General features: G+C 39.3%; 1 protein-coding gene across 3 annotated transcripts in view; it reads right to left on the bottom strand.

Moving 5' to 3' along the window:
* TIAM2 (TIAM Rac1 associated GEF 2) overlaps window positions 1–14,866 on the bottom strand; it is a 104,673-nt gene that overhangs the window by 59,092 nt on the left and 30,715 nt on the right. The window contains exons 8-13 of one of the 3 annotated variants that reach the window (XM_077813233.1): window positions 14,441–14,512; window positions 8,304–8,471; window positions 5,310–5,414; window positions 4,394–4,472; window positions 2,617–2,709; window positions 1,245–1,505 (exon numbers count right to left, since the gene is read on the bottom strand). In XM_077813233.1, coding sequence (XP_077669359.1) covers window positions 1,245–1,505; window positions 2,617–2,709; window positions 4,394–4,472; window positions 5,310–5,414; window positions 8,304–8,471; window positions 14,441–14,512 — 778 coding nt within the window. Of the gene's footprint in view, window positions 1–1,244; window positions 1,506–2,616; window positions 2,710–4,393; window positions 4,478–5,308; window positions 5,415–8,303; window positions 8,472–14,440; window positions 14,513–14,866 lie in introns of all 3 variants that reach the window. The other 2 variants (XM_077813234.1, XM_077813235.1) reach the window with 2 other exon arrangements.

Below are 14,866 nucleotides of genomic sequence, written 5' to 3'. Positions count from 1 at the left end.
ATCTTATAGGCACAGTTTTCCAGGGGAGAAAATACCCCCAAAATACTTTATATTTCAAGTAGTATCTTAAAAACATGTTGACATCACAAAACAGATTTCTTCAACACAACAGGGCAGTCTCAATCACAGTGATGTTTATACTGTTTGTTTGTGATGTGGCATTTGATAGAATGTTTCAGTTCACAAAAGGCCAAATCCTGCAGACCCCACTCACTCCTGTTTAGACCAACAAGTCCATGAGATGATGAGTAAAACTGGCATTGGCCTATCACGGACTTGGGGGTGGGATGAGGACAGAATGCTTGACAGAGCTCAATAGTGCTCTAGGGGTATGATCCGGCTCCCATTGACTTCTATAGGCACTGGCTCAGACCCAAGGGGAGTGTGCCCACTGCTACAATCCTTGAGGGAGTGCAGCAGTATGAGCTGCCTTCTACTAGCTGGTAGGGCAGAAAACAGGATGATAGACTCACCTCCTTCCTGACTATTTATGGGTGTCCATGATGCTAGCCAGTCCTAGCACTAAAGATCCTTGCACCCTCCCCCATCTTGTTCTTCGATACAGAATATGGCCACAATCTCACCCTCACCCCATACATTTAGCATACTTCCTATATCTGATAGTTAGTATGACAATAGGATTGAGAAATTCACAGAGAAGGCAGCTGAATAATCACATTAAAAGTGTCTCAAGGTAAAAAATACATTTATATAAAGCGGATACCTGTATTCTCCTGGAATGCATTAAAGAAAACACTGATTGGTGGGAAAGGCTGCTGTAAAAAGTCTCCATTTTCAGCGGGATTATTGTTATTATTTTCATAATGCCCTAAATGTACATGGTAAGTTGCACAAATGAAGCATATTAAAACATACGGCAAAACTTCTACCCCTAAAAACGATACCATTTCAACTTTTGATGCTCACATATGGTTATACTGGGTAGCCTTGACATTGCAAAACAGAGTACTTGGCATACTGGGATGATACAGTGGAATAGGTTAAAAGAACATAATTTTCCTGTTGAAATGATCATTTTCTGTTTCACTGCTACTCTCAGGAAATCACTCTAATTACAGAAATGCGTGAAATTTAAATGGATTTTACACAGTTTATATCTGGATTTTTCTCTTGTAGCATGAGAATAATTTTTTTTTAATGGATTTAAAAAAAAAAAAGCAAAACTAGTTTTAAAATAACTGACTGGCCAGGGAAAAATACAATCATCATCATCTCCTCCTCACCATTTGCAGTATTCTTTTTGAAGTTATCCAGAAATTCTTCCAGGAGCTGTGACTGGTTAGGAGGGGGTAACAAGCTTTTCGGGTCCCTGGAAATGTCGCCAACTGACCACGATGTACATAATGCTCGCTTAGGGCCATAATGACTTGCTCTCACCGTGAGCGTGACACTTCTCTCGGAAAACAATAACTCCATCTGCCTGAGGTCAAGATCAGACACAGCCTCTCCGTTTATAATCAAGATTTCATTGCCCACTCTCACCCCTGGGAGAATGAGAAAGGAAAGAAAATACTGGAGCACTGAAGAACAGGGCTACAAAACAAATTGTATTGCATTTTGATTATACATATTTTTATACAAATGACCTAATCCTGCAGTTATCCCACTGGAGTCAGCGGGAGTTTTGTGTGCGCGCCATGACTGCAGGATTGGCTATTTGTTGTGCCACCTATGACATGGTTGTTTCTACTCAAAGGCTAAAGCAGGATGACTCTGACATGCAGCTTTAGAAAAGGGTGTGATAGAAGAATCATACAGACTCTCAGACCATGAGTTCATTTTAAGGTGGCCCTCAGCATCCTGAAAAGCCTATAGGCAAAATAACTCTTATTTTAGGATCCCAGTTCAGGAAACACAAGGAGCTTTATCAGGCTGATTTGTTCATTCCTGCAAAATTGCAACAGGGAAATCTAACAAGTGAGGTTTTTATGGGAGAGTTCAGTTAGATCTAAATAGTGGCAACTTGTACATTTTAGGATCAGCAACAGCCAGTTGGCCACTGCACTCCAGATGACTAAGGGAATAATTCTCCCCTTCCTTTGCAGGCGGTGCCAAACACAGCAGCATTGATGCAGTTCAGCAGTGTGGAGGGGAAGGTGAGATGTTAAGAGGCTGATGAGGAGGCATACAGTCCATGAGCACCACAAAGTAGAAAACTTCAGTGATACCCTGCAATGTAATGCACAAGGTAGTTCTTTGGGAGCCAGCCTGTTGCATACATCGCTGCTTGTTGCAGGCAAATGGGTGGCTAAGAGCCATGGAGGTTAATTCAGCTGTGGAGGTTCCACCGTGTGAGGTGGAGAATTTCTCTCTTCTGTCCCTGTACAGATCCCACATTTAGTGTGGGAGCAGATTTTGCCCCAAGTGTAAACAAGCATTCTTTTCACTTCACCTCTTGTTAGAAGGGTTCCTCGGCCACTTTATGTAAATAATTTTACCTAGGCTTCATCTACTGTACATGGTGATCAAGCAAGAAGACCAAGGGTAGTAGAAGCAAAGAACCATTTTCAGACAATTTTAAAGCTCCCTAAAGTTTGCTACTTAATAAAAAGTAATGAAAAACGTAACAGTGCTTAGTACAGCCATGACACAAACCTTCTTTGTAAGCCAGTCCATCTGGAAGGACATCACTTATGAGTATATGAGTGAGATGCTGGTTTTCAACAACTTGAGCTGTGACTGCAAACCCTGGAATTAAGAATAAAGATGGTTTTACCCTTACCACTTGGTCTGCTTAAAACAACAATCAGGTGAATTTCTGGTCAGGTATTTCTCATTTAGTTTTGTATGTTCAGTAGATTTAATCTACATAATCAAAAGGGAGGTGACATTTCTCACCCCCAACTTGTATACACACACACACTGACAAATGCTCTCATATAAATTTCTTTCCTCTTCAAAGAAATGTAAATAGTTATTATGAGATATTTTATTGTTTTTTCAAATAAGCCCAATATAGCTTTTCAATAATACAGATCACCAGATCCAGTGAAGCTCTATAAAACACTGACAAATATTGTGAGGATTTCATATGATTTCTTGTAAAAACTGGGAGAGAACAGCGTCTGAAGACACACATCATTTTTACATGTTTATAACCCATTTTTTGTGTACAACTGACACAATCAGGACCAGGCCCCCACTCTGATGGATGCTGTACAAACATTAAAAAAAGAAAAGAAAAAGAAAGTCCTTGACCTGAAGAGCTGCCCCTCAGTGGCTGTTTCCTTTCTCTAGCTGAGAATGCTTGACACAAAGAGGTGGATGAGATGAGAAGTCAGCATGATGGAAAAGGAGTTCTCTGCAATACCATGAGAATTCTCCATTTTGTTCCTCACACGCAGATTTCTGGTCTCAGTCCCTGACTCAGAGAGACTATAATCTCTGACACAATCAAACTCACATTAGAGCTGGTCTACATGGTGAATTAGTCCACACTAGAGGGTTGTGAATTCTAGTGTGCACTAGCATCTTGTGTGTTAATTAGACCCTGTGGATACTGCTGGCACAGACTAAAAATTCCCTAGTGAGCGTTACTGTAATACTTTTTGAAACAAGACTACATTTACAGGCACACTGGAACTTTTAGTGAGCACCAGCAGCGTCCGCACAGGCCAATTAGTGTGCAACACACTACTACTAGCTAGAATGTACACCTCCCTGGTGCAAACTAATGCACCATGTAGACATGCCCTTAAAAAGCAATGGAAAGACTACCTTAGTGGGAATGAATTGGCCTGAACGTGAGTGAATCAGGAAACTTATTATTTTTTCTGTTCCTATATCTCCTTCTACAGTATTATCTTCCTTCCTTTTTTCTCCACTGCCTTCCTCATTCTTGTCAGTTGAATGACTAAAGTCCACATTTCACAATAAGCAAACATAAGGATATTCTTAGGCATTACCTCCCACAGTGAAAAGAAGCCAGTTAAAATTTCTGTCAAGCGACAGCCTATTGGCACAGAGTCAACAGAATGTTTTGCTGCCAAAAAGGAAATCATATTTCCTTATTTGAGAGTAGGCTGGGTATTTCTATTTAGTTGAGCATGAGAAAGTTGCCTGCCAACACTTCAGCAGCATTTTTACTTTCCGGTCAATGAAGTGGCATTGGGAAGTAAGCAAGCCTTTTACTTGCTCCCCCAAATGCAGGAGTTTAAAAAAAAAAAAAAAAAAGCAGCAGTATCAAATGAGCAGCAATTCTTGGGTCTTCCTCAAAGTGCTAACTTGTGCACTCTGCAGACTTGTCATACTGAACATGGAGCGGCCCAAAAGTTGTCAACAAAGAGAAAGCTCCTGGAAGGAAAAATTAAGCTTCAAAAAGAACAAAGAAAATAAAAGGAAAATCATTCGGAGGGATTTTACTAAAACTTACCAAAATCAGTTATGTTCTCAGTCTTAGTAAGATGTACATGGTAAACATTTAAAGGAAAAATTTCTATTTCATCATATATCTGTTAGAGAGAAAACATCACAAGTTGTTAAACTGTGAAACTGTAGGACTGCAAAAGCCAAAGGTTCAATACATAATTGAAATCAGTATCATTTTAATTATTAATAAAAAAAGCTGCATTGTTAAATAATCCATTAACAAAGGGCTAGATTCTGCCTCCTTTACTCACATTAGAGAAGTGTGTTATGCTGCAAGTATCACTGAACTCAGTGGGACTAACTGTAGACTAAGATATTACCTAATGGGTGAAATTCACGCATGTGCAGAGCACCAGCACTAGGCGTATGCACCATTAAGTCCCACTTAAACCCTCAAAATAGTTCTTAAACCAAGGCTTAAGTGATGCCCTAGATCTCTAGTTCTCTGCACATAGGAGAGTTTAATCCATTGTGAGTACGGGTAGCAGAATACAGCCTGTGATAGTGACCTAATCTAAAAGTCCCATTTTGTATCTAATTCACAGACATTTCATAGAATCATAGAATATCAGGGTTGGAAGGGACCTCAGGAGGTCATCTAGTCCAACCCCCTGCTCAAAGAAGGACCAATCCCCAACTAAATCATCCCAGCCAGGGCTTTGTCAAGCCTGACCTTAAAAACTTCTAAGGAAGGAGATTCCACCATCTCCCTAGGTAACGCATTCCAGTGTTTCACCACTCTCCTAGTGAAAAAGTTTTTCTTAATATCCAACCTAAACCTCCCCCACTGCAACTTGAGACCATTAGTCCTTGTTCTGTCATCTGCTACCACTGAGAACAGTCTAGATCCATTCATAGAGTATAATCTAGCTGTGGCTACAAGTATCGAGAAGTTCTTATCTAAAATTAGTCAAACTTGCCTGATCTTGTATGTATTCATATGCTTCAGGAATACAATACTCAATGTTTTCATCAACTAATCTTCTAAGTTGTAGACCGTAGTGTCTTGGTTCCAGCTGCCTCATCTAAGGGATGAAAAGAACATATTTGAAATTCATGATTTATTTACAGAATCCCAGATGTCAAAGAAGCCACATACACACAAAGCCTTTAGAAGTTAAGCAAAGGCAATCTTCAACAAGTTATTTTCTAAATGGTTTTGTGGTGTATTGTCTGTATTGCCTAGATGATACAGTTCCAGCTCACATCAGTGTGATTTTCTGTTTCTTGTAAGTATACTCAGGAAACACTTGCATTAACATTACATCTTGGCTGTTAGATTAACCAAGTGTCATTATGTGTTTTCAAATAAACTTAGAACTCTGTTCTGTCCTTTTGAACTTGCACACATCTTCATCATTTTCTGTGGCTCTTCTGCGCAGCTCAGTTCTGCACATAACCTGTACCTCTGATGAGGAAAATGCATGTGCATATACAGGCTCTTAGGAGAGAGAGATTTCCTAAGGGGTTGCTTTTATTGCACTTTTTACTGCCAGGTTTCATCTATGATCAGTGAGTAATACCTACTTTTCACCATATGTGGTCAAAGTGAAAACCTAAATCTGCAGGAAGTCAAAGGGGAATGGGAGTACTCCCTAAGGATACTAACCTATAACAGATGAGCCCCTGGTGAGTCTCTCTCTTAAATTTAGCTCGCTGCCGAGACTACTGCAGCAAATCTTGCATTTCACAATTAATAGAGCAATGTTTCAGAAGAGAAGGCAGTTCTGCATCTATTAAGGTCATTTCACCCCTCTGTCCAACAAGCCTCTGAAGCTTATGAAATCTTAATCCACTGAGGAAGGATTGTTTAGCTGAATATTTCATTATGTGTAAATAGAATGTATAGGTAATGTGTGCACTGTATTCTAAATAATTATATTAAAATGCATATTCTTTCTCTGTGTGTTATGCAAAGTTTTAGGTATGCAGAATACAAATGAGTGAAAACCATCAAAATATGGTTGAGAAAATAAATAAATAAATCAGACTTTACCCCCACACCCACACTTTTTAAACAATGTGTTGTGTTAAAGAATGAAGATTCCTTACATTGCCATTCAATTCTGGTGAGGGTAATAAGGAAAGAGAGCCAGAAAAGATGTAGCAGAAAGGATTCAGTGTTAGACTGCTTATGAAAAACTTTACATACAGAACAGAAAGAAAAGATAAAACAGAAAAAGGTTTCATTAAAAGAAAACATTAAAATAAAGTAACTTACTATTAGACTACTGAAGTGATACAGGCATAACAAAACAGTATTTTCTACAGACAGACATTTTGGAACAGTGTAATGAGGAACACAAGTAATTTACTTTTAAACTTGATTTTATAGATCCCTTGATTTTATATCCCTTTATTTCTTTTAGCAGGGCTTCTATGTGTTACATGACAAACCAGTTCCAAATGTCTCAGCTCTGTCTTGCCATCTGGTGGTCAACCAAAGTCTTGTAGGATAATAGCCTAGCTCTTCTTTCCTAAAATTTAGCTCTTTTGCAAATGGTGGGGTCAACCATTCCTTTTAAAAATAAGGACTAATTTTCTTCTCATTGATCCATGAGGAATGGGGACTAACATGAGCAATAACAAAATTATATCTTTTTAGTGACAGTGTGTAGATTCACTGTGACTTGGCTAAAGCACTGTCCTTGTGTCAATTTAGAAAATGTAGATAATGCCCGATTTTTAAAAAAAAGAAAAGAAATCATTTTGTTCAGCTATTATGGAGAGAAAGTAGTTGTGACTATCTTTCCTTTAGAAGCCCTGGTACTCCTTAACTTCAGCAAATTGAATCAGCACTCCTTGAATTTCACACTGGTCTAAAATAGACTAGGTGGTGGGGGGAGGTGTTCTGTTGTGTTTTTTTAATCAAGAGGTAAGGTCAATTGGACATAATTGTCAGGTAACAGGATTTTTAAACAGAATTTCACCCCAGATTTATTGTTTTATTCCATTATAATTTGAAAATGGTTTGAGTCACAAACTCAGAGTCAAGTTCAATCTGTTCGCACACGTGATGATTAACACCCTAGACTATTTTTGGTGTTGTAAATGCTCTGGTCATGTCTCCATAGTTAATGCTGAGTTCTATTTTGCCTTTAAGCAGTGATTCAACCTCTTTGTTTTGCATGAAAACTACAGTGTATCCTCCCCAAACTTACAGCACCTACTCTGAGAATAGGCTAAATTTTTTGAGAATTTATAAATAAATCCATTAGTTAATTTATTAATTAAAAACACTAGGTCCTTTAAGAAATTAACATCTGTCAGTCTTTTCTTTGTCCCAAATAATCTTATCAACGGAATATTGCAGACACTCCAAACTTTCCATATAGTTTAAAAGAACTAAAATCTTACACAGAGTCTCTATTTGAAGAAATTAGGTTCTAATCAAGCAAAGTTATTAATGATTATTGTTTCTAATTATTATGATTTTATAGGCTACAGAATAAGCTCAAGGGAACAGTTTAAGTAGCTCTTAAGTGGGGCCATTGTGACATCAGAGGTAACTCAGTTACCACCCTTCCTCTACAGCTAATTTCCATGCAACAATTCTATTCATTGTAATAGATATAAAGTGATATAAAGGGAGGCTGGATATATGTCAAGAGTTCTCATGGGTAGATTAACAGGTGCAGCTGTTACTGCTCTTTCAACATTCTTGACTGCATGCTAGCTTGGGCATCAATGAATGCCCATGCCACCGCTTGAAAGGCTCCCCATGACGCTGATGCTTTGGTTCCACTGAGTCTTAAACACAACTGCCAGAAGCACAGGAGGAATCCTTAAATTACAGGGACACTGGGACTCAGTGACTGGGCTCTCCCTGCTTCAGCATCAGAATAATTAACAACAAGTATAAGTGATGGCCTTTTAAAGCTCACAAGCTGCTTTCAGCTGTGAGAACTCTGTACCTTGCATGCCAAAGACAAAACATCTTCCACTCTGTGTTCTGGCTTGAGGGTTAACGTGACTCCTGGCCTATCACAGAAATGAACATATGTTTGGATTTCCCAAGTGCTCTCTTTCTGGACCCTTTCTGATGCAGAACAGTAGACGTTCAAAAATTCATCAACTTGCTGCTGAAAATAAGGGGAAAAATTAACAGTACATGGAGATATGACAATATCAATAATATATTATACTGCAGGTTTGCTACTGGTATGTACTATGTGCATTTAGCAAAGGTATCACAATAAACTCTTTCCTGTCATACAAGAACAAATTACGTTACAAGTTCTCATACAATATCACTGACTTTAGTCCAGATTTTGTCTAGAGACTTGATTACATTATTTCTCTTACATTCAAATGACACTATTTCACTCACCTATCTCATGTTACTAGTTCAAATTAACTCCTAATGTGGCAAGATTATACATATGTGAACAAATGGAATACGGTCTTAAATAGGATTACATAATTATACCTATGTAAACAAATGAAAGCCTTAAACAGGATTAAACAATTAGTACCGTATTTTATCAAAGGCTTTGAATAGATCACTGTACAGTAGAACCTCAGAATTACAAACATCTCGGGAATGGAGGTTGTTTGTAACTCTGAAATGTTTGTAACTCTGAACAAAACATTGTGGTTGTTCTTTCAAAAGTTTCCACCTGAACTTTGACTTAATACAGCTTTGAAACTTTACTATGCAGAAGAAAAATGCTGCTTTCCCTTTTTTTAAAAAAGTTTACTTTTAACACAGTGCTGTATTTTACTGTATTTGCTGCTTTGGGGGTAAGGAGGCGGTCTCTACTGCTGCCTGATTGTGTACTTCCGGTTCCAAATGGAGGTGTCTGCGGTTGACTGCTCAGTTTGTAACTCTGTGGTTCTACTGTATTTCTAATGAGAAAAAGAGGATAATCTAACGTAGTCTTCCAGCAGAGGGCACTATGGAGCAAGAAACATCACAGACAACATAGCAGAGGCATAAACTACTCCTGCTATACCTACAGTTTAAGATTATATTGTTTGTTAGAGAGTGAAGAGTATGTGATCTTTCACTGCTTAGGCTCAAATTGAAGCTCTTTCCAACATTAAACATGAAATACATCTGGCAAATCACAACCAACTTTAATGTGGAGGTAATGCATGACACAAAGCCATTTTGTATACATTTATACAACCATTTGATTCATCTTAAATATCCCGCTACTATCTTTCTCATCTTTCTTCTGTGCCACAATTTAGGATTCAAAAGTAACCCACCAAAGGAGAAGAAACATACAGCTACAGCTGCACTGTGTTGAGACTAGACTTTCAACCACTGTATTAGGTGTCAGAACTCGGAGCCAGATTGTGGTTGGCCTCTGCACATATAAACAATAGAGGGGATTTGTGAGGGAGCACAAGGAAAAGAACCCAACCACAAACAGAGCTTCCCATACTCTGAGTGCAGGATCTGCTCCATGGTGTGAGCCACATCAAAGTAGGAGGGGAAGCAGAGGTGGGGCCATGACGCTGTCCACTCCCCACCAGCTAGCAAAGCCAGCCATCTATGCAGGGGAAGGGTAAAAGTGTGTGCACGCCTTTTGTACAGTTGGAACCTGGGAGATGCAATTCTGCCTGGAGCACCTGCAGGGGCTGTGCAGCCCCAGGGGCCCAGTGCAGGGCTGTGATTAAAAGCCACAATGGAATCCTTATAGTGGAGCTCCCTTGGACAGGGACTGCGTTTCCTTCTCTATTGGCACAGCACCAAACATAATGACCACACTCAACAAATAATAACAACATCATTGTTATTCTTGACATGCATGCCAATCACAGCAGTAAAAACAGTATATCAAACAGCCACATCAGTGTATTTACCACATTACCCATAAATACAAGTTGCAGCCAGATTAGAAGCCTGGAGCAGGAATTATTTTATAAAGAGCCACATTTTGATGACTTTCAAAAATCATACTTTCCTAGTGGCAAACTACCAGCTAGAAAAATGATACCAAGGGCAAAGCCTCAGCTGGTGTCAATAGTCATGGCTTTACTGTAGTCAATGGAGCTACGACAATTTAAATCTGCTGAGATTCTCCCTCATTGACTCTTGTACCATAATTCCTACAGAACAGTTGCTATATTATAGGATAATTCCTATAGAACTATACTCACATCAGAAAGCACCGAGAAGCCAAGAAGATAGGAATCAACTATGAGCTTCTACAACTGTACAAATGATGAAAAAGAGACAAAGCAAGAAAGACAAATTGCAAATATTAAGAATCCTGATATCATGTGTCAAACTGTTAATTCTCAGTGTGCTTCCTGGAGAGAAAGGTGAAGCAACCCTGTATGTCAACTCAGAAGATGCTAGTAATAATTCAATGGTTTGTAATTATCAGTTTGCTTATTGAAGGGAAATCAGCCTTTCAGTCTGCCCATTGTAAATCAATCTCACTACAATCATTAGTGGAGAAAAATTTCAACAGAGAAGCAAGGCGGGGAAAAACATTATTTAAAGGCATCTTCCCCCACCCCAGCACAATCCCCTTTAAATTATATGATTCAGAGGTTGTTTTTTTTTTTTTTTTTTTAACTAACAAACTGCTAGGGATCCAAAATAATCTGTTTACTATGTATACTGATTCCCAAACATAAGCATTACTAAGGGCTTGATGTGAGGAAAACTTAAGTCTTTCTATATTAAACTACAAATATATTCCTTAGCTGTGGTCAAGATACTGTTGCTTCACCCACATTTTCCATCTCAGAAACTCTGACATTAAATGAGATTTTTTTCTGTTATGCCTGCAGCGACTAATACTACAATACTTCATTCATTCCTTGCCACATAAAGCTACAACAACCCACCTAGTTTTCCAGCAACATGTGCCAGGACTTTTAGACTGTCATACACTATGCCACAGTGTTGCTTGAGGAGCAGTAGGATACTTCATGATTTTCCCATCTTTCTCTGTTTGTTGTCACCATCTTCATAAGGAACACCTCAGAAAAGCTGCCCGGAACACTTCGCTACTTGTATTCCACTGCATTCGCCAGGAAGCATGTTATGAAAGGTTTTGATTCTGTTTTTGATTTTTATTTGAAATTGGCTAATGAAACTGGGTTGATTCCAACCTTAACGGTTTTGAGACTTACGATGAATCACTTCTGAATTGTTGTACAATTCATCAAAATACCGAGATCTTAAAAAATGCACAGGCCATATTTTGAACCCTTAAAAAGTTTAGAAACAAATGCCCCACTTTTGCATATTTAGCAGCCATAAGTCTAGATTTGTTATCCCTCTGCTGCCATGAGTGGAAAGGATTCAGATGTAGTGAAAGTAGCATCAAAGGGCAAAGAAAAACCATATATTATTCCCTCCTTCCCTGCAACACTTTCAAAACCCCTCCATGAGGGCTCAGCATGTTTCAGGTTCCGCCTGTTTGGCGGCGCGGGGCAAGTGGTGCAAGGATATGGCAGGGGGTGTCTGTTGTCTCTACCTCCCAGCCCTGTGACAGTATTGTAATTGCATGAGTTTTATTCAGTTTTGGATTATTCAGTGTAGCCCATGTCAGAGTGAATCCCCTGGCCTTGGAGTGGGAGGAGGGGCTAGCATGAAGTGGCTGGCATGAAGGCCATGGCAGCATTACTCCTTCAGGAGACATGCTGTCACGGAGACCTGAGGGAACCAGAAGGCTCAGGTTTAGAGGCCAGAATCCTGTTGTGTCTGGTTTCTATAGCACAGTTTTGTTACAATCAGTTCTGTGGGATGTGGGGAAGGAGGCAAACCTCACACCACACCCCATGGAATAATTCGAGGGAATTCTGAGTTCTCTTTAGGGGATGATTTGAAATCAGAAATCCCATATAATTACAACGTACGTATACTGCCTATTGAAAGAGAGGGGCAACTTTCTATAAATATTCCCCCTCCTCCCACAGTATTCAGCAAATAACAGGCATTACATCGCTGAAAGAACAGTTGTTTTTATTGATTTTTTGCATCAAACACATAATGAGTTAGAGATTATTTTCATAGGCACAACAACACTCTAGGGTTTGGTACTGTCATTGGGAAAATTCTGTCAGAGTGTACTTTTGCATAATTCTACGGAAATCTATATTTATATTTCTTTATTATCTGGCCACTAAATTAATACTCACAATACGGAAGTAAACCATACACCTCATCATAACTGGAAATTACAGCATAAAAAGCCATGAGATATAACAAACTTTTCCCAAGTCTCAAATGTTATCTAGCATCAAGAGTTGCATTACAGCTTTTGATTATAGTCATTTCTAATTGCAATGTTTCATTCTAAATGCAGATTTCATCTAATGCTAGGTAGAGTAATTCAATGCAGGGAACATAGTTCTGTGGCATAATTTCTTCTTAGCTCTTTAAAACTTAAAATTACATTAGGGGGTGATCTGGTCCAGGGAATGAAAGTGAGTGAAAATGTAAAGTGGAGAGAAACTATCACTTTTATTCCAGAGGGATACTCAAGGGAACCAAACGATGGTCTAATCAAAATTAAGCCCTAGAATCCTGATTCTTAGTACCGCCAACCCTTGGAAGGCATGACACCTGCGACTTATGCTGCTATTGCAGCAATCTGTCAACAAATTTGCCTCAATTCTACCAGTTGGTTTGGCCCTATATCCTGCTCACACAACAGCAAGTTTGCATGGAGAGGGCTTCTTCTGTCTGGACTTCAAATCCAGAAAAAATGGGTTAGTGCCGGAACAGGGCCGAGCCACATGTTGCGACCCCAGAGCCTACTCCCCAGCGGGAGCTTGTGGGCTTAAAATGTCCAGATCCAGCCCACGGGCCGTAGTTTACCCACCCCTGTTCTAACCACTTGGATCAACCTAGTATACTCACCAAAGGCTAGTCCTGCCCACTCTCTTTTAAATCAATGAGAACTTCCTTGCCATGCATAGCTGGAGGGGAGATATTTGGCATTCCCTTGCTTTGTCCTTATAGCAAACAAAGGTCTGCAGCTTGAAAGAATATGAGTCATTTGCTGCCAGTGATTTAGGCACACAAATGAATGATAGGTCAGAATAGTAATTAAAAAGATCTCTGATGTTTTGTAAAAATGTCTCTGCTTAACAGATGAGAATTAAAAGTACAATATCACAGAAACAAGCCACAAAACTAAATGAGATCATCTTAATTAGAGGGGAATATTTGCACAAGCCTAAGAAGGGAGAGGAGCTGGAAAGCCCTCTCAATGATCCTGATGCCATCCAGATTCTACAGTACAGTTTAAGTCCTCATTGTACCTGCAAATACAACTAACACTGAAACAGTAAGGACTGAATTGTGGCAGTTATGCGGTGTACTGCTCTGCTTCAGGGGCATTGCAGAGACACATCACCTCAGAGGAAGAGGAGGGACTATGCTCTTTTCTGCTCCTAGACAATTGTGTGGCCAGGGTAGAGGTCAGTTCCCCATAACCCTACCTCCTCCTTTAGAGTGGCTTGCACCCCAGCAAGCACGAAGGAGGAGGATTGTGACCGTGACCAGCCACTATGCAGGGTACTTCAAGTGGGGGCGGGTTCTACTGCCCTCCACCACATCTCCTCCCACATGTACGGTGCAGCCAGGCACATTAGGTTCTGTGTCTTTCTACCTGAAAATACAGACTCTGTAATATTACAGTTTCTTAATCTTTAAATATACAGGTTCTGTCAAACGAATTCATGCCAAATGATAAGCAAAAATCCAGTAATAACTTGGTCTAGGCTATACTACACAAGAAATGAATACTTCCAAATTAACTAATTGCTGATATTGACGCACATGCGCTCTCTCTCTCTCTCTCTCACACACACACACAGAGAGATATGTAGTAGTTAGGATCAGGATTATATAGGAAGTTTTAGTTAAGGAAAAAGTCTACCTTACACATTTAAAAACCCATGTCAGAGTGGTTTCCCTTAACAGATTATAAATCAAATTGTGGTTCTGTCAATTAATACCAGAGGATATTCAATAAAGTTTCTGAAGTAGCTTTTTTTCATATACTTATGTGACATCCCTTCAGAAAGTTAAAAGTACATTTAACGATGTAGTACAAAGACTGGCTTATCTTACCTCAGTAGAGGTGGATGATTTCTGGAGTAGCTGTGTGCCTGCAAATCCATTTCCCCCAGTTGAGTCAAAAATCTAAATTGAAACAAATGCACAGATAAATAATCAAACAAACTAAGTGCTATGTAACATACAAGGTTAGTTTCCAATACAGCTAAATCTCTTGTGCATAAACAAAGATGAAAGGTAACAAAATATCATTCCATCAACCAACCAACCTGAGAATAGATTATTTTTGAGACATGTTACCATTTTATTTTGACTAAGAGAATATATTATGACAGCATCCATGCTCTCTCCATAGTTAACGCTACAGCAAGACTCCTCTTATAAGGCCACACACACATTCACATTCCCTCGCTCTTATCTATCTATATATGGTACTTGCATTTATCTAGTATCTTTGAGTGGCAAAATAACCCTCGGGCC

This window comes from Eretmochelys imbricata, chromosome 3 (assembly GCF_965152235.1).
Source record: "Eretmochelys imbricata isolate rEreImb1 chromosome 3, rEreImb1.hap1, whole genome shotgun sequence".
Classification (NCBI taxonomy): domain Eukaryota; kingdom Metazoa; phylum Chordata; order Testudines; family Cheloniidae; genus Eretmochelys; species Eretmochelys imbricata.
Note: the sequence above shows the minus strand (reverse complement) of the source record. Positions and strands in the feature narration are given on the sequence as shown.